We start from the raw sequence: 23456 nt of genomic DNA on the forward strand, positions 1-23456 counted from the left end.
CGCAGCCCCCTGCCAGCCCAGCCCTGCCGGTGCCCCCCACTCCCACCCCGCAGCCCCTGCCCGCCCGGCACTCACACTCCACGCGGTATTTCTCCATCTCCTGCACCTCGGCGATGGACTCCCGCAGGTCGCTGGTGAAGCGGAGCCGGTCCTGCAGGCTGGGGGCGTTGAAGACGATCAGCACTTTCCGCTCCCCGCCTGGCACGGCCGACAGGAGCTTGATCCCGAACTGGTAATCTGCGGGGGGGGGGGGGGGGGGAGAGACAGAGATTCAGGCCCGGCTCTCTCGGGGGGGGGGGGCAGTGGGGAGCTGTGGGTCCGAGGCGGGAGGGGCACTCACAGGAGTTCTGGAACAGCTGCAGGTGCATTTCCACCAGGGGGAAGCTCTGGCGGAAGTTGTACGTCACCATGATCTTCTTCTTCTGGAAGATCTTCGTCACCTGGGGGGGGGGGGGGGGGGCGGGTCAGCGAGAGTCCCCGGCTCTGCCCTCTAGCCCTCTCCCCGCCCCGGAGCTGGGAGAGAACCCAGGAGTCCTGGCTCCCAGCCCCACCCCACTCTAACCCACCAGCCCCCACTGCCCTCCCAGAGCTGGGAGAGAACCGAGGGGTCCTGTCTCCCAGCTCCCCCGGCCCCAGCCCACTAGATGAGGATGGGACCCAGGTGTCCGGGCCACCCCCACTCACCACCAGCAGGTCGTTGAAGAGGAACACCTCCCTCTGGTGCAGGCCGAGCCGCTGGGGCCGGTTGGGGGTCGGGCACCTCATAGAGCTGGCAGCAGCAGACCAGGCGACGGTGGGGCAGGGACAGCACCTGGCGTGGGGCAGGGGGAAGGTCAGTGGGGCCAGAGGGGGTGGAGACTACTCAAGAGTCCCACCCCCAGAAGCCACCAAAAGGCCCCTCCCTTCCTCCCGAGGCCCCGCTGCTCCCTCTTCTCCATCAAGCTCCTCCCCTACACATCCCCAGTGGTCCCTCCCCACCCCTCAGGCCCCGCCTCCATCTGTGAGACCCCACCCACCCAAGCCCCTCCCCTGAGGCCCCGCCTCCTTCTCTGAAAAGCCCCTCCCCTGACAGGCCATGCCCCCCTCCAAAAAGCCCCACGCTCAAAGCCCTCTTCCAGGGCTCCACCCCTTCCCTATGAGGTCCCTCCCTCCCGGGAAGCCCCGCCCCACTCACCGGTTTTCTTCCCCACGATCATGCGCTCGACGGTCTGGACCTGGGAGACGTGGTCGTCGCTGGTTCGCAGCTCGCGGCTCTGGATGCGCTGGTAGATCCCCACCAGGAGGTCGCGGGGGATGTCCTGCCCGTTATCCACCCCTTGGGGGGGAAGATGCACAGACGGACCCGGCGATGAGTGGGGCAAAGACCATACAAGTCCTCCCCCTCAACCCAGAGCCCTGGCAAGTCTAGAACAGAGGCTGCGGCCTCTGGTGCTGAACCCGGGCATTCTAGATCCCAGCCTGTTCTAGAGCAGATGGGGCTCTGGCTCCCGCTGCGGCTCTCGGCTGTTCTAGAGCAGATATCCAGGCCTGGTGGCTCTAGCCCACCGCCCCCAGGTGTGGATCACAGCTGTGCTAGATCCCAGTCTGTTGTAGAGCGGAGGATCCAGGCCTTGGCCTCTCGGACCTCCTGCACAACTCCTGGCAGTTCCAGAGCCCAGCTCATTCTAGAGCAGAGGATTCCCCCCCCCATCTGTTCTAGATCCCAGACACAGATCTCATCTGGCGCAGGCCCCAGCCACTCAAAGCCCTGGGCTCCATGTTCTGGATTTCATGGGGTCTAGGGGCAGGTTCTAGAGCAGCTCTGCTCACAGTCCCCCCGTCAACCAGCTATTCTGGATCCTGTTTCTTTGTAGACCAGGGATCTAGCTACTTTCCTCCGGAGTACCTCCCCAGCTATATCCTGGTACCATCGGGGGATTCGACGGGGTTCCCAAGCACCCCTCCCCTCGCTTACCTCTGAGGTTCTTGATGAAGTCGTCGAGCTTCATCTTCCTCTCAGGCTTGACACTGGGGCTGTACATGTCGGTGTTGAGGAGGATGATGGCGAAGGCCAGGATGAAGATGGTGTCCGGGTTCCGGAACTGGCGCACAAGCGGGGCGTTGCAGACACAGTAGCGCTGGCTGCGCCGGGAAGCAGAGGGTGAATAATCCTCCTTCCCCTTCCCCCACCACAGCACAGCGCAGCCTAGAACCGCCTTCTAGACCACTCTAGAACATTGCCCGCATTCCAGAGCGATGCCTGTGTTCTAGATCACTGACATGAGTGCCTTCTAGATCGCCCTCCACAGCATGCTCCAGAACAAAGGCACGCCCTGTTGATGCGGCGTTTGCAGAACCCTGGCATTCTAGATCCCGGCCTGTTCTAGAGCAGATATGAGATTGCCACAGAGTCAAACGGCCAAGAATCTAGGGCGGACGGACCATTAAAAGAATGACTCGCGATTCCTCGCCGGTTTCAACAAGACCACAACACCAATTTCCACCGATTACCAGCATTTTGGGATATTTCTCTGCATTTTGAAATATATTGATTTCAATCACAACGCGAGCTACAGATCGGAGCATGCGGGGGCATACGAATGTTTAGCGAATCTGGCACGGAAATACCTTGCCACGCAGGCTACAATCAGGCCAGGCGAACGCCTATTCTCAATTTCAGGTCACGCTGTCAATAAGTAGTGGGCGGCGTGATCTCCCGTGAATGTAAATAAACTGGTTTCTCTGAGCGACTGGCTGAGCGAGATGTAGGACTGAGTGGACTTGTAGGCACTAAAGTTTTACATTGCATTGGTTTGAGTGCAGTTGTGTAAAAAAAGATTATTCTACATTTGTAAAGTGCCCTTGCACCATTACAAGATTGCACAACAGGACGGAACCGAGGCGAATTGAAAAATACCAGTTATTTGGTTTCTCTTTTGTAGAGAGCAAATATTTGCAGTCAAAAATAATAACCCTAAAAAGTGAGCCCTGTGCGCCTTGCGTTCTGTGTTGTAACCAAAATCAAGATATTTGAAAATGGAGAAAAACATCCAGTCAAAAACAACAACGTAAAGTAGGCCCTGTCCACGTGTCTTCTGTGTTTATTTGACTTCAGCGTATTTGAAAATGTAGAAAAACATCCCAAAACTATTTATAATCAATGGAAATCAGCATTCTGGTCTTGTTTAACAGTGAGATTAAAATGGAGCTGATTCGCGATTCGTTTTTTTAAGCGAGTTAATTTGTTTGGAGTGAATGGCTGGAGTGAAATGCGATTCATCGACCGCCCTGCGAGAGCCATGTTTAGAACGCCTGCAGTGTGGTTGTCTCCAGCGACGCTGGTGAAGGCAGGCCGTGTTCTAGAGCGCCGCCAGTGATGTCCACACTCTAGAACACGGTCTGCCAGCACCCCCGGTATAGAACACCGGCCGTGTTCTCCAGCTAAGTCGCTGCCGGCCCCACTCTAGAGCGCTGGCTGCATGTCAGGGCAGCCGGCCTGCTAGGGCACTGGGGCGCTCATCGACACAGACTCTATTCTAGACGGACAGGCGCATCCCTGGACTAATATCCATCTAGAACATGGGTTCTAGAAAATAGGCTCTAGAACGTGGTGCATCTATCTAGAACATGGACTGTGGGCACATCCTAGGCCCCTACCAATGCCTGCAGCCTTCTACAGGACATCCCAGCAGACCACCAAGATGGGCTGTATTCTAGAAGGCCACGTGGGTTCTGGAGTGGCAACAAGGCCAATCCTGCTCCAGAATGGGTCAGGCTTTCACCGAGCTTGTTAAAGGCGTCAGTGCTCTAGAACGCCAGCCGCTTTATACGATGCCCGCCCCGGGTCTAGAACACCAAACTCCACAGCGATTGAGCTGACCCCCACCCCCGTGGGTTCTGGAGTGGCAAGGCCAATCCTGCTCCAGAACGAGACAGGCTTTCACCGAGCTTGTTAAAGGCGTCAGTGCTCTAGAACGCCAGCCGCTTTATACAACGCCTGCCCCAGGTCTAGAACGCCAGACTTCACAGCGATTGAGCTGACCACCCCTCAGCACCTTGGGAAGGTTCTCGAACCGACCTGAAGGCTTCGATGAGTCTCTCAACTTTCTGCGCTTCCCCCTGCACCCGGATGTGTGACTGGAACTTCCGCAGAGCATCGTCCAGGTCCATGTTGGAAAAATCCATCTCATCCACAACGCAGCTGGAAAGGGGAGGGCAGGTCAGTGCTGGGTCCCCTCCAGAAGCTGCTCAGAGATCCCTCCCATGCTCCAGCAGTCTCTAGCGTCTCGTGGGAGAATGTGCGGGATGATGCCCAAAGCCAGAGCTCCACCGCCCCCGGGAAGGTGGGTCGGGAACCCACTGGCTGCCCACAATTGTTCCTCTCCAGACAGCACATACACCCTACTCTAGATCACATGCTCTAGATCAATTTGTGCTTGCTGTCTTTGCTCTGGGTACTGGCTTCCATGCCCCCCCTTGCTCCAGAACATCCCCTGCTGGAGCTGTTCCCCCCCCGGCAGCCCCTTACTCGAGAACGTCGCGGTTGAACTGCTTCTGCCGGTTGCCGAGAAACTCGCCAATCATCTGCCGGCTCAGGCCCTTGCGCTCCAGGATGAAGTGAGCGACCCCGACTGGCGTGTCCGAGAGGAACCCTCTCTCAATGAGGTACTGGATCCCCTTCTCCGGCTTCCTGTGGGCATGGAGAGAAAGGGTCTAGAGTCACCACCCTCTAGAACACCACTTCCCTGGGGCAGACGGCTATGGGAACTGGAGAGCAGACGCTAGGGGAGGGGGGTGAGAAACCAGGAACATGGCTAGATCTCTGCCCTAGAACCAGACCGGACACAGGCCAGTTCCCCTCTGGAAGGAACATGGCCATTCCAGATCATCGCTGTTCTAGAAGCAAGTCATTCAAGACCACCGTTCTTGGACACTTCCAACAGGAGCTCACTGATCTAGAACAGTGCCCTCCCAGAGCCGCACCACTGCAGACAAGATGTTGTTCTAGTACATCTGCGTAACTCTGTTGTTCCAGATCAGAGGTTGGGAACGTGCTCATTCTAGAAAACATTGCCCACTGAGAGCAAAGGACTTAGCTAAGAGTGCCGGACACCTGGATCTCAGGGAGGCTTTTGCAGGTCTTGAGAAAAAGTTCGAGACTACGTTCTGGGACAGACACGTCTGGCCAGCTGTGGGTTACCTAGAACACACAGTACATCTGCTATGCATATTCAAGCACAGCCCAGTGTTAACCTAGAACCCAGGTACTATTGCGACTGATTATGTAGAAGCATCAATGAGTCTAAAAGAGATACTCCAGAACAAATTACAGTCAATCTAGACACCACCTAGAGTTTATATTGTGTTAATCCAGAATCCTGGCTCTGTGGTTCTGGATTCTTTGGAGCCCACAATGCTATTCCATAACGCAGCCACTCTAGAGGAAAGCCAGTCGCCCTGACGCAAAACAAAAGTGTAGGGCATTTGTCTGTTCTAGAGCAGTGCAACTCGAGAGCCATTTTAGAACACGCTGGTTCTAAGCCAATGATTAAGCCAATCATTAACCCAGGAAGACCGACTGCTGTTCTAGAGTGGCTTCGAGACCAATTTGGCTCTCTATCACAGATGCAATCGTGTTTTCATTGATGTGGCCAGCCAAGAACGGACTAGATAAACTGATCCAGAACACAAGGCAGCACCCAAATCCGCAGCGGGAAAATCTCCCGCTAAAGCCCCCGGGTGGGTTGGTTCCAGGGCGCTCTAGATCCGGAACATGGGCGGAATCCTAGAACTCCAGGACCGGGGGGAAGGGGCCCCTTTTCAGGGTCTAACGGCCGGAGCGGGATCCGCCTCGGAGGTGCGGGCTGAGTCATGGCTCCAGCTGGCTAATTGGATCCCTAAGGCTGCCTCCCAGCCTGGGGAGACACGGCCCTGCCCAGGAAGCAGCTGCTGTGTCGTTCAGTAGCAATTCAATCGGTGACCGCACCGGAGAGTGCGGCCTCCGGCCCCGCCCGTCCGACGCCCCGGCAGGGGCTGCGGGGCGGGAGTGTGGGGCACCGGCAGAGTTGGGAGGGGCAGGGCTATCGGGGGGGGCCTCCCTCCAACTGGAATTCTGGGAAACGGTGCCCTCAACCCCTCCCCCGAGGAAGCCCCGCCCCGCCCCGCCCCAGGGCACCCACTTGTTGAAGAGGTTGAGCCCGATGCGGTACTGACGCCGTTGCAGCAGGTCGTGGTTGAAGGCCGGCGAGTCCCAGCTGTGGCGGGTCTCCCGCTGGTACGTCTGCTTGCACAGGCCCGGGCCGGGGCCGGCGGGCGGGGGGGCCGGGGGGGGCGGGGGCGGGGGGCCCCGCAGGCTGTCCCGGGAGGAGGAGCCCGAGCTGCAGTTGATGGTCTCGTTGGAGTTGCTGCTGCTCGGCAGGCTGTCGTTGTCGCCGTCTGAGTGCTCGGGACCCAGGCGTCCGGGGGGCGGGGGCGGGGGCGGGGCCGGCTCGGGGCGGTAGTGGCGCAGCGGGTGGGGGGAGGGGGCCGGGGGCGGGGGGGCGGGCGGGTGCTTGGGGCCCCCGCAGCCGTCCGGCTCGTAGGCCAGGCCCCGGTGGACCGAGCTGCGCTCGGAGCGGTCGCTCAGGTCCACCGAGCTGTCGCTGGGGGGCTCGATGGTGAGGAGGGGCAGGTGGGCCCCCCGCAGGCGGAAGTCCCGGCACTCCAGGCAGGGGGTGCCGCGCCGGCCGGCCCCGTTCTCCCGGCTCTCCTCCCGCTGCGGGGCCCCCCAGAACTCAGGCCGGGGCTGGGCCGGCGGGGGGCCGGGGTCGGGGGTCTCCGAGCTGGGGGGCCGCTCCAGGGAGAGGGGGGAGGCCGGCACCCCCTCGTCCAGGTACAGGGTGACGTCGCTGAAGGAGGTGGCCGCGCTGTCCCCCTGCTGCTCCTTCGACTCGCTCTTCTCCAGCGGGGCCGGGCCCCCCCCCTCCGGCGCCGGCAGCGGGTGGCAGTTCAGGGCCTCGTCGATCGACGCCGCCAGAGACTTCACCTGCCGGGGGAGCGGGGCGGGTGAGAGGAGAGGCCACGCCCCCTATGCCCCGCCCCTCCTCGCAAAGCCCCTCCCCATGCACAATTCTTCATGAGCCCCACCTCCTAAGCAGAACTAAGTCCCTCCCCTCCTTATAAGCCCCTCCCCTCTGTACAAGCCCCTCTCTCTAACCAGACTTGCCTCATCAACCCCTCCCCTCCGAACAAGCCACGCCCCTATGCAAAATTCTCCATAAGCCCCACCCCTTAAGACAAACTGCCTAAGTGTCTCCCCTCCTTATATACCAGCTCCTCCCTCTAAGCAAAACTTCCCAGAAGCCCCTCCCCTCCTAATAAGCCCCTCCCCCTATGCCAAGTGTCCTATTAGTCCCTCTCCTCTATCCAAGCCCCTCCCCTCCCTATAAGTCCCTCCCACAGTCGGGGGGAACCCTGGGGAGCAGGAAGGGGAGCTAAGATTGTGGGGAAGGGGGATCCTGGGGAAGAGCTAAGATTGGGGGGAGGGGGGATCCCCCAGTCCCTCTGCGGGGGGAGCTGAGGGGGGATCCCACAGACCCTGGTGGGGGGCAGGGAGCGGGGGCCTGGTCCCCGCCCCACCTGCTTGGCGAAGGAGTCCTCCAGCTCGGTGATCTCGCTGCAGAAGTCGCCGGAGGAGGCGTGGAGCGAGCCGCTGTCCAGGCCGGCCCGGCAGGAGCCCCCGTAGGGCAGCCCCCCACGCTCCAGCAGGTGGGGGCGGGCGCTGGCCATGGTGCCCTCGTCCAGGGAGGCCGGCTTGCCCTCGAAGTAGGGGGCGGCGCTGGGCCCCTTGTCGCACTCCTCGAAGGAGAACTGCATGCGCATGTCGGAGAGGATGATGCGCCGGGACACGCGGCTCTCCGAGGCCGAGCTGCGGAGCCGCTGGAAGTTCTTCTTCATGCGGTACTGGCGGAAGGCCGTCTGGATGGTGCGGGCCGCCCGCCGGCTCAGGAAGTACCCCCCGTATTTCCGCTCCAGCATCTCCACCTGCGGGGGGGGGGAGACAGGTGGCAAGGGGGGCGCAGGCCAGGGGAGTCCCGGGGGTGGGGGCACGGGCCCAGAGGTGGGTGCCGGGGGGACCACAGGTAGGGAGGGGGTGTCCTGGGGGGGCACAGGCCAAGGGGATCCCAGGGGAACCACAGCCTGGGATGCGGTGCCGGGGGGGCGCAGCCTGGGAGAGGGGTTCCAAGGGGGTCACCGGCCAGGAGGTGATGGTCCCGGGGGCGGAGGGATCACCGTCTGGGGAGGCCCCGGGGAGCACAGACTGGGGGGTCCTGGGGGTGTGTCACTGGCCAGGAGGTGATGGTTATGGGGGGGGCACAGACTATGAGGCCCCTGGGGGGCTCAGGCCGGACGGGGGGGATCCCAGGAGGGCCACGGTGGGGACACAGGCCTGGAAGGGGCAGATCCCAGGGGGGCCACGGGGCGTGGGGCACACTACCTTCTTGTCCTGGAGGTCGGTGGAGAGCTCATAGCTGTCCGACAGGGCCTTCGATCGCTTGTTCTCCTCCTCCTCCTGCTTGCGCAGCGCCACACTCGCCGGCTGGAGCCGCGCCCGCTGGGCCCAGGGCAGCCCGGGGGCCGGGGGGTGGCAGGCGGAGACGGTGGAGGTCAGGGGCCCCAGGTCATAGGGCTCCCCAGCCTTGGGCAGCTCGGCCCCGCAGCAGTACGGTGCCTGGCTGCCCGGGCTGTCCACCGTCGCCCCAGCCTCGCTGCCTGGTGGGTCCCCCTCCACGCTGCGGAGAGAGCAGACAGGGCAGGGGGTGAGTGGCCGGCACCTTCCCCTTGGAACCGAGCCCGGACCCCAGTCTAGAACCCCGACACCCCCTGTTTCCTGCCCACTCGAGAACACTGAGAGGGCAGCCTGGCCTAGAACCCAGAAACCCCCAATGTCCTGCCCACTCTAGAACAGCGAGGGGGCAGTCTGGCCTAGAACCCAAAAATCCCCAGTGACCTGCCCACTCTAGAACAGCGAGAGGACAGGCTGCTCTAGAACCCAGACAGCCCCAGTGTCCTGGCCACTCTAGAGCAAGGGGAGGGCAGTCTGGTCTAGAACCCAGACAGCCCATGCAGCTGCCAGCTCTAGAAGCCGGTTTCCCCCCTCCTGGTCTAGAACCTTGTTTGGACAGTTCCAGAGCATCCGTGGCCTGTCTTGATCTGGAGCCCAGCCAATCCGCTGCCCGGTTGTCTGTAGGACCCTAAGGACGAAGCCAGACCTAGAACGCTGGCCGCTTGCAGCGTCACCCCTCTAGAATATCAATTGCTCGCCGCCGCCCCCGTCTTGAGCCCCGACAGCAGCCTGTATTACCAGCTCTAGGCCTATCCTGATCTAGAACCCAGCCATTCTGCTGTGTGCTTGTCTCTAAAACACCAATGACACAATCTGATCTAGAACACCGGCAGCTGGCCGCTTTGCCGTACTCTAGAACATCAATAGCCTGCCCCCGGTCTAGAGCCCAGGCAGCAGCCTGTATTGTCGGCTCTAGGCCTATCCTGATCTAGAACCCAGGCTGCCTGTTGGGTCGCCGACTCTAGAACAGCAAGAGCCCGACCCAGTCTAGAACGACGGCAAACTATTCTCTTGTTCACACTAGAGTATCGAGTGCGCATCATGATTTAGAGCCCAGACAACTTGGCCCACTGTTCATCCTAGAAAATCCAGATCACGCACTGAGCTAGAACCCAGAGCATGCAGGTGCCCTCCTCTACCCAGATGACACCTCCTGCTCTAGACCCTCATGCTCTCTTGCCCAAGGCAGTCCCTGTGCGGCGTTATATGCGGCTGTTCTCCAGCCGCCCCGCCTCAGAGACGGCTGCATCGCACCGCCAGGCGAGCCGTCCATGGACGGCACTGGGGGTAGGGGGCCCTGTGTTGCACCTGAGACTCGGCCATGTTTCTAGGAGGCCTGGGTGACGGGGAACGGGAAGGGTACGGAGAGCTGGAACCCCACCCCACACAGAGGTAGAGCAGGGTTCATTCCCTCCAGCAGGGGGCAGCAGGGACCCAATGACAGACGGGCCTGGGGGGTGCAGTCAGAGGCCTGGGGAGCTCAGCATGGGGGGTCCGGGAGCAGACGGCAGATGGGGGACTCAGGAGCAGACAGGGAGGCCGGGAGGACCAGGGGGCAGTTGGGAGGTCTGGGAGCAGACCGGGGGGCCCAGGGAGGTCTGGGGGCCGACTGGGGCCTGGTGGGCAGTTGGGGGGGGGGCCCAGAGACAGCTGGGTTCATTCACCAATGTTGCGGCTTGTCCTACCTTCCCACAGTACCAGTCTCATGCACACGGCAGACACCACGTGGCCAGGGCCGGGGGGCAGTCGGGGGGCCCGGGGCAGTTAGTAGTTGGGGGGTGGTGGGGAATTCGGGGGGGCTGGGGGGATCCGTGGGAGAGGGTCGGTTTCAGGCAGGGGGGGAACCGGGGGACGGGGTTCATTCAGGGGATCCGGGGGGGGGGGATTCAGGCGGGGGGATCTGGGGAGGATCCAGGGGGCTGGGGTTCAGCTGGGGGGGCCCGGGTTCGTTAGGGGAGTCCGGGGGGGCGGGGTTCAGCCTGGGGGGATCCAGGGCGGCAGGTTTCAGGCAGGGGGAGCCGGGAAGTGGGGTTCAGCCAGGGGGGATCCGGGGGGTGGGGGTTCATTGGGGGGGCCGGGTTTCAGCCAGGGGGAGCTGGGGGGGCGGGGTTTAGCCAGGCGGATCCGGAGAGCGGGGGTTCGTTGGGGGGGCCGGGTTTCAGCCAGAGGGAGCAGGGGGGGCTGGGTTTAGCTGGGCGAATCCGGGGAGGCAGGGTTCAACTGGGGGGGAGCCGGGGGGGCCCGGGGGGCAGGGTTTCAGGCAGGGGGATCCGGGGGGCCGGGTTTCAGGCAGGGGGTCCAGAGGGGGGTTCAGCCGGGGAGGATACGGGGGGAACCGGGGGAGCAGGGTTCAGCCGGGGGGATCCGGGGGGGTTCAGCCGGGGGGGATCCAGGAGGGCCTGGGGGCTGGTTTCAGGCAGGGGGTCCGGGGGGGGGAGCCGGGAGGTGGGGTTCAGCCGGTGGGGGATCCAGGGCGGCAGGTTTCAGGCGGGGGAGCTGGGGGGCGGGGTTCAGCCGGGGGGGGAGCCGGGGAGTCCGGGGGGACGGGGTTCAGCCGGGGGGGATCCAGGGCGGCAGGTTTCAGGCAGGGGGAGCCGGGAGGTGGGGTTCAGCCGGTGGGGGAGCCGGGGGAGCTGGGGGGCGGGGTTCAGCCGGGGGGGCCCTGGGGGGCCCGGGGGCCCGCACTCACCAGTGCAGCAGTTTGCGCTGGATCTGCCCCCGGCGCCGCTCGGACGCGCATCGCAGGCACCACATGGCGCGGCCCGGCCGGGGCGGGGTCCCCGGGGCTCAGCGGCGGCCCCGGGGCCCGGAGCGGCTCGGCCCGCGGCGCGGCGCCTCCATCCCCGGCGCTGGGCTGGAGCCGGGAGGCGGAGCCGGGACTTGGGGCCGCCCCCAGCCCCGACAGCAGCCCCCCGCCGGGGAATCCCCCCCTCCACCAGCAGGAGAGCCGCGGGGGCTGGGAGCCAGGACGCCTGGGTTCTCTCCGGGCTCTGCGAGGGCGGGGGGCCCTGGCGGGTCAGAGCAGGGGGGGCTGGGAGCCAGGACGCCTGGGTTCTCTCCCGGCTCTGGGAGGGCGGGGGGCCCTGGCGGGTCAGAGCAGGGAGGGGTGGGAGCCAGGACGCCTGGGGTCTCTCCCGGCTCTGGGACGGGGGGCTGGTGGGTCAGAGCAGTGGGGGCTGGGACGCCTGTGTTTTCTCCCCGTGTTTCTTGAGTGACGGTCTGGGGTCATCCCTCCCCCCACAGCCAGCAGCGTGGGGGGTGGGGAGCGAGAGACAGGGACACACCCAGAGTGCTGGACACAACCACGCACACGCGCGTTCACGCACACAAGCACGTCGACACCAACACGTCCACGCCCACAGAGACAGGGCATCCCCACTGGTGCACGCTCACGTACACACACACCAGCTCACACAATCACACTCACAAGGCTGTACACGCAAACCCAGATGTGTACACAGGTGTACACGCACACAGACCTTCGCACACACAGAGACACACAAACACCAACATGACCACACAGATGTGTACCCACACAACCACAGTCACAAACACACCAACACCTGGGTACACACACGTGTACACACGCCTACACACCAACACCTGGATACAAACGTGTACACACAAACACACACACGTGCACCCTCCCCAGACACATACGCAAACACACACATATGCACAGACACACACGACTACTCCCACTCGCACGCATGTCTGCACAAACACCCCTGGAGACACACAAACAGCCCCTCGGCTGGCTCACCACCCTCCCTCCACCCCTACCCAATGGTCAACAACTGTACAGCTAGGGAATTATTGATGAGGCCAGCAGGCCAGGGATACGGTTGCTATGGGGACGGGCAAGGGGGGGGATGCCGGGTTGCTATGGATCCTGGAGGACGGAGGGCTGGGTACCATCGCCATGGTGACGCAAAGGCAGGGAGGTTGAAGGAGTGATGGGGACTTGGGGGAGGGTAGCTGGGGGGGACCTCCCTCTACTGCATCCGCCCCCCCCCCCAAGCCAGAAGCCAGGTCATAAACTCAGGCACAACAGGGGATGGGAAAGCCAGGACTCCTGGGTCCCCTGGAAGGGAGTGGGGTCTAGTGGGTAGAGAAGAGGGGGACTCTGGGAGCCAGGACTCCTGGGTCCCCTGGGAACAGAGTGGGGTCTAGTGGGCAGAGCTGGGGGGGCGGCGGTTGGAACCCAGGACTCCTGGGTCCCATCCCTGTCTCCTCCACTCCACAGCGGCTCCAATCCACAGCTTCCAGCACCACCACCCCCCCGCCAGCCCCTAAATAGCACAGCCAGCCAGAGTCCCCTCCCACAGCAGCTGCCAGTCTCCCCCCCCATTGCACCCCCTCCAGGCTATGACTGGGGGGGTACCTTCCAATCACAGAGATATTGGGGCACCAGCATCTTTGCGGAGTGGGTGGGGTGGGGACTAGCAGGGGGCTGCGGGTCAGGAGTGAGGGGCACCAGCAGACCTCGGAAGGGGAGCCCAGAGCTGGGGAGAGAACCCAGGAGTCCTGGCTCCCAGCCCCCGCCCCCCGCTCTAACCACCAGACCCCACTCCACTCCTGAGGCTACCAGCCCAGCCCTGCCCTGTGAAGTCAGTAGCCACCCAGGGAGGTTCCCAGCGGGGAGTCACCCGGGTTGGTCCTGGGTCCCCCTGGTGCCGCCAGGGCCTCCCCCCAAAATCTGTAGTGAAAGGCAGATTGAGAGTTGATCTGGGTACATGCAGCGCCTGGCACAACCGGGTGGTGGCGCCATGACCAGGGCTGGGACTGCCCGTGTGTGTGTGTGTCCCTGCACCCCCTGCTGGAGGGGACAAGCGCGTGCGTGCGTGCATGCGTGCGTGTGTGTTTTCACAGGCTCTCAGGCCAGAAGGGACCCATCCGACATGTCTAACCTGGGCCATGGCAGGGCCCAAATACATCCCTGTATGAACTAGAGCAGATCTCATGGAAAAACACAGTGTGTATGTGCCCCAACCCTGGCCGCCTGTAACCCCCGACCACGTCACAACAGTCGCCATCCCAGCCGCCTGTTACCCCCAATCAAATAGCGACAGTCCCTGTCCTGCCTGCCTGTAACCCCCAACCAAATACTGACAGTCCCCATCTTGGCCACCTGTAACCTCCGACTAGCGGCAGTCGCCATCCCAGCCACCTGTAACCCTGACCACATAGCAACAGTCGCCATCCCGACTGGCTGTAACCCCCAACCAAAAAGCAACAGTCCCTGCCCTGGCCACTTGTAACCACTGACCACAAAGCAACACTCGCCATCCTGTCTGCCTGTAACCCCACTGCCACATAGTGACAGTCTTCTCCTGGCCGCCTGTAACCCCCGACCAGCAACGATGGCCATCCCATCTGCCTGTACCTCCCACCACATAAGAACAGTCGCTGTCCGAGCCACCTGTAATCCCTGGTCCAAATAGCGGCAGAGAGTCCCTGTCCTGGCTGCCTGTAATGCTGACACAACAGCCGTGGCCAGTAACAACGTCCCCAGCACCTGTTTCCTGAGTGCCCCCCCAGCCCCCAGCCCCCCCCCCAGGAGCTCACCCCATGCTGCCGGCTGTGTCTGCGCCCTGGGCTGTGAGGGACATTATTTCCGCCTGGGATCCCCCAACCCCGACAGCTGCAGCTTCTGGGCTGGACCAGCCACTTCCCCTTCCCAGCTCTGCCTGGCCGGGCGACCGCGCCCAGCCCTGCCCTGGCGCCCCCCAGTGCCCAGCCCTGGCTGCCAGGGGAGAGCGCCCCCTGCCCCACTCCCTGTGCCTGGCGGGGGCGGCCCAGGGAGGGGTCACGCTGCCTCCCCCTCAGCGGGGCTGGAACACTTTTAATGGGGGGGGGCTGGAAGTAGTTTTTACTTTTTAGCTCATGCCCCCCCTCACCCATCCGTTCCCCCCCCCGTCCCCTAGCTGGGAGCAGGTCGTGTTCCCTAGTTCCCGCCCCTATGTTCCTTGTTAGCGTGACGCTGGGCAGGTGTGCTGCGACCCAGAATCCCCTGCGCTCCTGCCTCTCCCACAATCCTTTGCACACCGGCATGTCCCAGAATCCTTTGTGCTCAGCCCAGTCTCCCAGCATCCTTTGTTCCCACGCCTCTCCCAGAATCCTGTGTCTGTCCCTCTCCCAGAATCCTCTGTGTTCACCCTTGTCTCCCAGAACCCTTTGCTCATCATGCCTCTCCCAGAATCCTCTGCACCCAGGCCTCCTGCCTCTCAAGCCCCTGTCTTCGGGGGGGGGGGATTGTACCCCAAAGCCGCTCCTCCAGCCACCCCTACTTCCACTAGTGCACCTGAGCCAGAAGGTGTGGGGCCGGGGGGGGCTGTGCACCCCCCCACAAGCTCACCCCCCTCTCCTCTGGCTTATGAGGAGTGCAAGAGGCTTGCACTGTGCAAGCGTCCCACCACCACTACGGAACAAGGCCTAGACGTGCCAGCCCTGCCACGCTCCCCCGAGATCGGACCCCTGGGCCCAGCCAGCCCAGGAAATATGCTTGTGAGCAGGTGTGCCAATGCAGACGTGTGAGCCGTATGGCGGCAGGCAAATGCCCATGCAAGGATACTGGGCCTGCACCAAGTGTAAATGTAGACATGCAAATAGCATGGGTTGTGCACACTTGTGAGTGTGCAAAAAGTGTAATTGTAGGTGTGCAAATGCCATTGGCTGTGCCTGCGGGTGCATGGAGGTACAAAAGGCGCACGGGCCGGTGTGTGTGCACGCGCACATGCTGATACCATTGGCTGTGTATGCTTGTGCCTGGGTGTGCAAAAAGTGTGAATGCAGGGGCATGTGTGTGTGCAAATACTTGTGAGTGGGTGTGCTAAAAGTGCAAAGGCAGGATGCAAACACTACTGGCTGGGCACTGCCTGGGCAGCTCAGAGGCATCTAGGTGCCCCTGACTCGCTCCTAGAAGTGTGCAAGGGGGGATTTGCACACCCGAGTGGGGGGGGTCATGCCCCTGCTCAATTTCCATGCATGCCGGGGGGAGGGATTGCACCTAAGTGGCTGTCTCATTGGGCACAAGTTTGCACGGGGGGGGGGGTAGTGCAAAGATCCCATGCCCCATCCTCCCCCGAGCCCACGCAGGGCAGGCGAAGGGGCCTGTCTCTCCCCTCTCCCCCCCGCCCCGTTTCCGTGCCACCTGTTGCCAAGCAATGGGGAGGGGGGTTGCCTGGCAACAACAAGGTGCTTTTTATATCCAGGCAGTGGGAAGTGGGAGACAAAGGGAGGGGTGACCAGGACAGTGGGGGCGGGGGGGGCAGCGCAGGGGCTGGGGGCATCTCCATGCTCCGGAACAGTGGGCGGGGCGGGGCTCAGTGCGGAACCCCTCCCCCGCACTTGTGCATCAGTGTGAGAGGGCCATGCAAAGGGGAAGTGTGACCGGGAGGGGGCAGTATGTGAGTGTGCAAATGCTAGGAGCAACCAGGCAGCCAGTGGCTGCATCTCAGCAGCAAAGGACACCCCCCCCCCGCGCGAGCTGGGGAGAGAACCCAGGTGCCCTGGCGCCCAGCCCCCACCCTCCCCCGCGCTCTAACCACCAGCCCCCACTCTCCTCCCAGAGCCAGGGAGAGAACCCAGGCGTCCTGGCGCCCAGCCCCCCGCGCTCTAACCACCAGCCCCCACTCCCCTCCCAGAGCCAGGGAGAGAACCCAGGCGTCCTGGCGCCCAGCCCCCCGCTGCTCTAACCACCAGCCCCCACTCCCCTCCCAGAGCCAGGGAGAGAACCCAGGCGTCCTGGCGCCCAGCCCACCGCTGCTCTAACCACCAGCCCCCACTCCCCTCCCAGAGCCAGGGAGAGAACCCAGGCGTCCTGGCGCCCAGCCCCCCGCTGCTCTAACCACCAGCCCCCACTCCCCTCCCAGAGCCAGGGAGAGAACCCAGGCGTCCTGGCGCCCAGCCCCCCGCTGCTCTAACCACCAGCCCCCACTCCCCTCCCAGAGCCAGGGAGAGAACCCAGGCGTCCTGGCTCTGGTTGGCTCCATTGCGGACAGTCGCGCTATAGCCGAGCTGGTCTGGTGCTACCACCCGGTGGTCATACTTAGTACTGCACCTCCTGCTGCTCTCAGCTCTTCCCAGGGCTGGAGGCCAGAATTGCCCCACGGTCCCCCAGTCCCCACCCCAGAGCGAGGTGTTTTTCACCCATGGCCTGGCCAAACCAGCTGGGTCGGTCCCATCCACCGCTCAACCCCTGCTGATCCCTGGGGCGGGGCAGCCGGGGAACCGCCACACAGAACGCCGCAGGGGAAGGGCTCGCCCGGCGCTGAGATGCAGCCACCTCTGGGGTGGGGGCAGCTGGGAACAGCCTCATATAACACTGCCCGAGGACGGCTCGCCCGGCACTGAGATGCAGCCACCTCTGGGGTGGGGGCAGCTGGGAACAGCCTCATATAACACTGCCCGGGGATGGCTCGCCCAGCGCTGAGATGCAGCCACCTCTGGGGTGGGGGCAGCTGGATTTAGGAGGCCGAATGAGATCACTGGAGCTGGGCTTTGACCCGGACACTGGGGTTCACACCCAGCTCTTGCAGAAACAGTCTCATCCTCCTCAGGTCTCATGCTAAGGCGCCCCCCAGCCCCCTGCCCCATGGCATCCCCCAGCGCCCAGCCCCGTCTGCCTGGGGAGAGCCCCCTGCCCAGCCCCCTGCCCCACGGTGCCCCCCAGCGCCCAGCCCCGCCTGCCAGGGGAGAGCGCCCCCTACTGCAGCTCTCCCAGCCAAAGCAGACCAAGTCCAGCTGAGCTGGTGAACGCTGGAGTTATCCATCGGGCTGGTGTGTGGGAGGATCGGGGGGTATCCGGCACAGAGGGGGTACAGAATCTGCGACAGGTTGCATGGTCCCTTTTATTCCACATGGTTCTCTGCCAGACAAAGCTGGCGTCCTTTCATATAGTACATACAGCAGCTGGTAGAAAGACCCCTGGGGTTATATTTACAGGGGGGATGGGTTATGGGGCAGATGGGGAGGAGGGGGCACAGTGGGGGGACACCCATGTCCATATCCCTGTGCATTCCCCTCTGCCCTCCCCCCAAATTACTTGTGCCCGGGTTGGAGAACCCACGGTGCGAACAAGCTCGGCCGTGAGCCCTCGTGTTTGGCACGCCAGCCGTGGTGGCGCATCGGGGTGAGGCACACTCATTTTGCACGCCCACCACTGGGGAAAGCCGTGCAAATCCCGCCCCCCCCCCGGCTCTGTGGCTGCACGGCTGATTCGTGCGGACGACACTCTTTTTGCTGCCTCGTTAGCAAACAGGGTAAACCGCACTCCTTTAGCATATCGGGGACATGCCAAATTAGTACAACTCACACCCACCTTGTACGCCCAACCGCCCGCATGGGAAACCAGTGCAATTTTGCACCACGGCAGATTTGTGCAAATCACACTTGGCCTGCATGCTGGCGGCAGGGGGACATATGCACCTCTCCCCCTTCCCGGCTTTGCAAATTGATGACCCAACAAATTAGTGCAAATTACACCCATTTTCAAAGATGACCGACTGAGAATTCCGTGCAAGTCACACTCATTTTGCACACTGCATGGTCGATCGGTGCAATGCACACTTGTTTTGCACACCCAGCGTGGGGGGAATCTGTGCAAGTTACCTCCATTTTGCACCTCCACTGCGCTGGGAGATTAGCACAAATCCCCCCTGCTTTGCACACCAGCCTCAATAATTTAGCACCCTGGCGAAGCAGCAGATTAGACCAAGACACACTCACTTTGCACACCTGCTGCTTGGGAGGTGTGTGCCAATTCCCCCCCACACCCATTTTGGTCATCAGCTATGTGCAAATCACATTTGTTCCACCCACCCACACAGGGGCAATTAGCATCCAGCCTTTTGCACATCGATCGCTCAACCATTCCATGCAAATGGCACGTGGGCTTGTGCATGACTGCTGGGGGGAGGGAGCAGTGTCAGGCACCCCCCTTTTGCACGCCAAGTCACATTCATTTTGCACGCCCAGCACCAGGCAGGTCAGCGCAAGCCACCCATTTTGCACATGCCCCCGCCCCCACCCTGGGGAACCCCCTCCTCCAATTTGCACGTCCCAGTGGGGCATCCAGGCTGCTTGGTGGACAGGTGCCAGAGACACCAGCTTCGCATGGATCCGTGCACACCCGCCTCCCCCCCCCCCCACAAAGTTCCAGACGCCTGTCGGCGTGAGCACGGCCCCATCCAATCCCGCCGCGGGAGGCACAGTCCAAGGCCCTGAAGAGCGGGGCTGGGGGTCAGGTCCGGGATCCAGGTGTCCCATCCCCTGCACGCACACGCACTCCCCGAGCCTGCGATCCCAGTGCCCTCGGTCAGGTACGAACAAAAGAGGAGGCCGCACCAAGTCCAGACGGGGAGGAAGGGGGACGGAGCAAAATCCAGAAAACAGATCCAGAGAGGCAGGCGGAAGCGTTGTAGGGTTCAAAGGTTCGTTTGTTTCAGGGCACGGCCATGATGGGGGGGGGGCGGAAGCCCCGTAGAAGCATAGGGGGGTTGTCCAGATTTTTGGGGGTGGGGCGGGTGGGCTGGTTTCTGCAGCTCCGTCGCTGTCCTCCTGCAGGGGGGCGTCGCGGGGGGGCTGGGAGTTAAGGCTTCTGCTTCTGCATAGAAAAATGTGTAAACTGCAATTGGGAGAGTGAGGCTGGGGGGGAGGGGGGGCGGAGGCATCGGGGTCCGTTCCAGAGACGCAAGGGAGTCGAAAGCAGCTGCAGAGTCGGGTCTCAGCCCCCCGGGGCCAATCTGGAGTCTTCCCCCAACTGCAACAGGGACAAGGCTGGATTCTGATCTCAGCCCACCAGGGTCAATCCAGAGCAAATCTGGAGTCACTCCTGACTGCAACGGGGACAGAGCCGGATTCTGATCCAGCCCGCGGGGTCAATCCAGAGTCATTCCCTGACGGCAACAGGGACAGGGCTGGATTCTGATCTCACCCTGCTGGGGTCAATTCAGAGTCACTCCCTGACTGCAATGGGGACAGGAACAGATTCTGATCTCAGCCCATTGGGGTCAATCGGGAGTCACTCCCTGACTGCAGTGGAGTCAGGGCTGGATTCTAGTCTCAGCCCGCTGGGGTCAATCCGGAGTCAATCCCTGACTGCAATGGGGACGGGGCTGGGTTCTAATCTCAGCCCGCTGGGATCAATCCCAAATCACTCCCTGACTGCAATGGGGACGGGGCTGGGTTCTGAGTCATTAATGTAGACAGAGGTCAAAGGTCCAGTCCCAAACAGGGGCCAGCTGGCATTTCAAGGTCAAATCAAGTAGACAGGGAGGGAGGGGGCGGAGCTTGAAAGTCAGAGATTGAAAGTCAAGCCTATGGGGTTAAAGGTCAATCTTAGAGATGTCAAAGGTCAATCTTAAATTGCTGGGGCCCACAGGCAAAAACAAGCCTCACGGGGTCAAAGGTCAAACACAAGTGATAAGAGGCCAAAGATCAGCAGCCTTGAAATGGAAAGGGGTCAAGAGTCAAACCCAAATGGGCCGAAGGTCAAACAATTGTCACGGAGTTGCAGGTCATCACAAGGCTGCACGGGGTTAAAGGTCAAACCCAAATGGGGGCTGAAGGTCGGAAAAATGCGTGGGATTTGTGACATCTCAAAGCCACAGAAGGCCAAAGGTTGACCCGCAATGTGCAGTGATAAGGAGCTAACAGAATTTATGGGGTTAAAGCTCCGTCCAACCATACAGGAGGTGAGAGGTCAAACCCCAATGGTGGGGGTTAAAAGTCAAAGAAAGCTACTCATGTCAAAAGCGTGAGCAGTTAAAGATCCACCTCAACATTGGGGTTGTAGGTCACAACAAAGCTGCAGGACGTTAAAGGTCAATGAAGGGGTCAAAGGGCAAGCAAATGGAACGGGGTTAGAGGTCAATGCCACTATGGGGTTAAAACCCATGTCAAAGCAACAGAAGGTTAAAGGTCAAACCCAACTTGGGGACTAAAGGTCAAAGTAAACTAGGATCTAAAGGTAATACAACTGAACGAGGGTCAAAGTTTAATTCTACAAGGGGCTAAAGGTCAAACAAAACTCTTGGTGCTAGCATTCAAGTCAAAGCAGCAAGAGGTTAAAGGTCAAATTCAATATAGGCGTCAAGGTCAAGCCACAAAAAGCAAAGGGTTCTTAAGATCATATCAAGCCACCGGGGGCGTAAAGGTCAAGTCCAAGTAGTAGAAGTTAGAGGTCAACCCCATGCTGCAGCCAATGGCCATGCCCAAGCAGCATGAGGTTAAAGGTCAAAGCCGATGTTGGGGTGAAAGGTCAAACAAAACTAGCTTTGGGCTCTTGAACGTTCAAAAAGCGATTAGTCAATTGGCCAGTCAAATAACATCAAAAAAAGGTCCAATATTTGGATGTGTTTACTTATTAGAAGAGTAACCAAAAAAGCGTCAGGCTTCATGGGCTTCCATAGGCTGAGTGTAGCCGTAAAATGCCGAATTCCACACGCACAAGTGCCTCAGACGCGTTATTGTCACTCAGTACAATGCAAAGGGCAAGGAAAGAAAGCGCTACGAAATGAAAGAGTCGCACCGCGGCGCACTCAGAAAGGTTGGCCGCCACTCCGGCTGGAACACAGGACACTATTTGACCGCGGTCAAATAATAAGTGGTCAACTGACCGCCCAACTGACATCGTTTGACCAAACAATTGACCGACTAGTTCAACAATTGACCCCACTTATTTGACCGGCCAGCTGACAGTATTTGACCAATTGACATCGCTGGGCCAGTCCCTTGACCAGTTAATTGACACTGTTGGACTCATCAATTGACCAACCACCTGATACTGTTGAGCCAGTCAATTGATCAACCACAGGACACCGCTGGAGCGGTCGATTGACACGGTTTGACCGGACAATCGACTGCCCAATTGAGTCTGTTGACTGGTCAAGTGACCGGCTCGCCACGCCCAAACACAACCCTAGCTGCGAGCGGGAACGGTCAAGAAGGGGAGGTTAAAGGTCAAACCCAACGCAGGAGGGTCAAACAAAAGTCTCACGGCCAAAGGTCGCGCCAACAAACGGAGGGTCAAAGGCCAAGACCACGTCTGGGGGGAGTTAAAGGTCAAATCAAACTCTTGGAGCTAAAGGTCACATCAGAGCAGCTGGAGGTGAAAGGTGTAAGGCAATGTGGGGGGTGAAGAGTCAAACAGAAGTGGGGGAGTAGTTGGCTGGCTCTAGCTAGGTGGGAGGTGGGGGGCGTTTGCGTCTCTGGAATGGCCCCAGCCCTCCTTACCCCGGGCGCTGGGGCGGGCGGGGAGGGTGAAGCCGTGGGGGCTGCAGGAGAGCATGGCGGGGAGGTCTCAGCTGCACCCCCTCCAGGTTATCTAGAGGACGGGCTGCTGCACTCCGAGGCGGGACAGCAGAACTGATGGATGTCCTCGCCCTCCAAATCATCCCTGGGGGGGTCGGGGGGGGGAGACAGAGAGACAGGGACAGACAGACAGGTTAGACCCAGAGCACTCACGACAGAACACGCCCCCATTGGGGGAGGGGGCACCATACCCCTCCCCTTCCCCAGGGGAGCAGTCTGGGGGCGCAGGATGGCGGGAATGTGAGACACGACTGGAGGGAGGAGAGGTGCAAGGGGAGAGGGGAACTAGACACTAGTCCCCACTCACCTCCCAGAGCCAGGGAGAGAACCCAGGCGTCCAGGCTCCCAGCCTCCCTGCTCTAACTACTAGACCCCACTCCCCTCCCAGAGCCAGGGAGAGAACCCAGGCGTCCAGGCTCCCAGCCTCCCTGCTCTAACCACTAGACCCCACTCCCCTCCCAGAGCGGAGGAGAGAACCCAGGCGTCCGGGCTCCCAGCCTCCCTGCTCTAACCACTAGACCCCAGTCCCCTCCCTGCGCTGGGGAGAGAACCCAGGCGTCCTGGCTCCCAGCCTCCCTGCTCTAATCATTAGACCCCAGTCCCTTCCCTGCGCTGGGGAGAGAACCCAGGTGTCCGGGCAGACGCTGGGTGTATGGCTGAGAGGAAGCCGTGGAGCTGCAGGTGCCAGGGCGGGCGGGCGGGGGGGGCCGAAGTGGATGTGCTGGGGTTGGGGGGGGGTTAGTGGGGGGTGGCTGGCTGTCTTACCTGCACTCTGCCTGCCGGGCGGGGGGAGCTAGCTGCGAGTGGAGGAGCGATTGAGCAGGACAGCAATACTGGTGCAGAGTGGGAGACGCGGAGGACCTATAGAGGGCAGCAGAGAGACAGCAATGGGGAGGGGAGGCTAGGGGGAGGGGTGTGAATCGGGGAGAGGGGTGTGAATGGGGGGAGGGTGTGAATGGGGGGAGAGGGACACACAAGAGTTGGATGGGGACAGCATAGATAGATAGATAGATGGGGTGGATGGATAGATAGATAGAGGGGGTGGATGGATAGATAGATAGAGGGGGTGGATGGGGATAGATAGATAGATAGATAGATAGATAGATAGAGGGGGTGGATGGGGATAGATAGATAGATAGATAGATAGAGGGGGTGGATGGGGATAGATAGATAGATAGAGGGGGTGGATGGGGATAGATAGATAGATAGATAGATAGATAGAGGGGGTGGATGGGGATAGATAGATAGAGGGGGTGGATGGGGATAGATAGATAGATAGATAGAGGGGGTGGATGGGGATAGATAGATAGATAGATAGATAGATAGGGTGGATGGGGATAGATAGATGGGGTGGATGGGGATAGATAGATAGATAGATAGATAGATAGAGAGGGTGAATGGGGATAGATAGATGGATAGATAGATAGATAGAGAGGGTGAATGGGGATAGATAGATGGATAGATAGATAGATAGATAGATAGAGGGGGTGAATGGGGTGGATAGAGAGATGGGGTGAATGGGGTGGATAGACAGTGATCGAGAGACCACCGGGGGGGC

The 23456-nt window shown here is 61.1% G+C and overlaps 1 protein-coding gene across 1 annotated transcript in view; it reads right to left on the minus strand.

Annotated features, from left to right (window-relative positions):
* The window catches only part of IQSEC2 (IQ motif and Sec7 domain ArfGEF 2), a 51822-nt gene that overhangs the window by 2255 nt on the left and 26111 nt on the right, over positions 1–23456 (minus strand). The window contains 12 exon segments of the mRNA XM_074937457.1: positions 76–237; positions 341–440; positions 685–750; positions 752–814; positions 1179–1315; positions 1955–2121; positions 4058–4180; positions 4508–4669; positions 6159–7003; positions 7597–8001; positions 8456–8750; positions 22664–22759. Coding sequence (XP_074793558.1) covers positions 76–237; positions 341–440; positions 685–750; positions 752–814; positions 1179–1315; positions 1955–2121; positions 4058–4180; positions 4508–4669; positions 6159–7003; positions 7597–8001; positions 8456–8750; positions 22664–22759 — 2621 coding nt within the window.

The sequence above is a fragment of the Natator depressus genome, chromosome 23 (genome assembly GCF_965152275.1).
Source record: "Natator depressus isolate rNatDep1 chromosome 23, rNatDep2.hap1, whole genome shotgun sequence".
Taxonomy (NCBI): Eukaryota; Metazoa; Chordata; order Testudines; family Cheloniidae; genus Natator; species Natator depressus.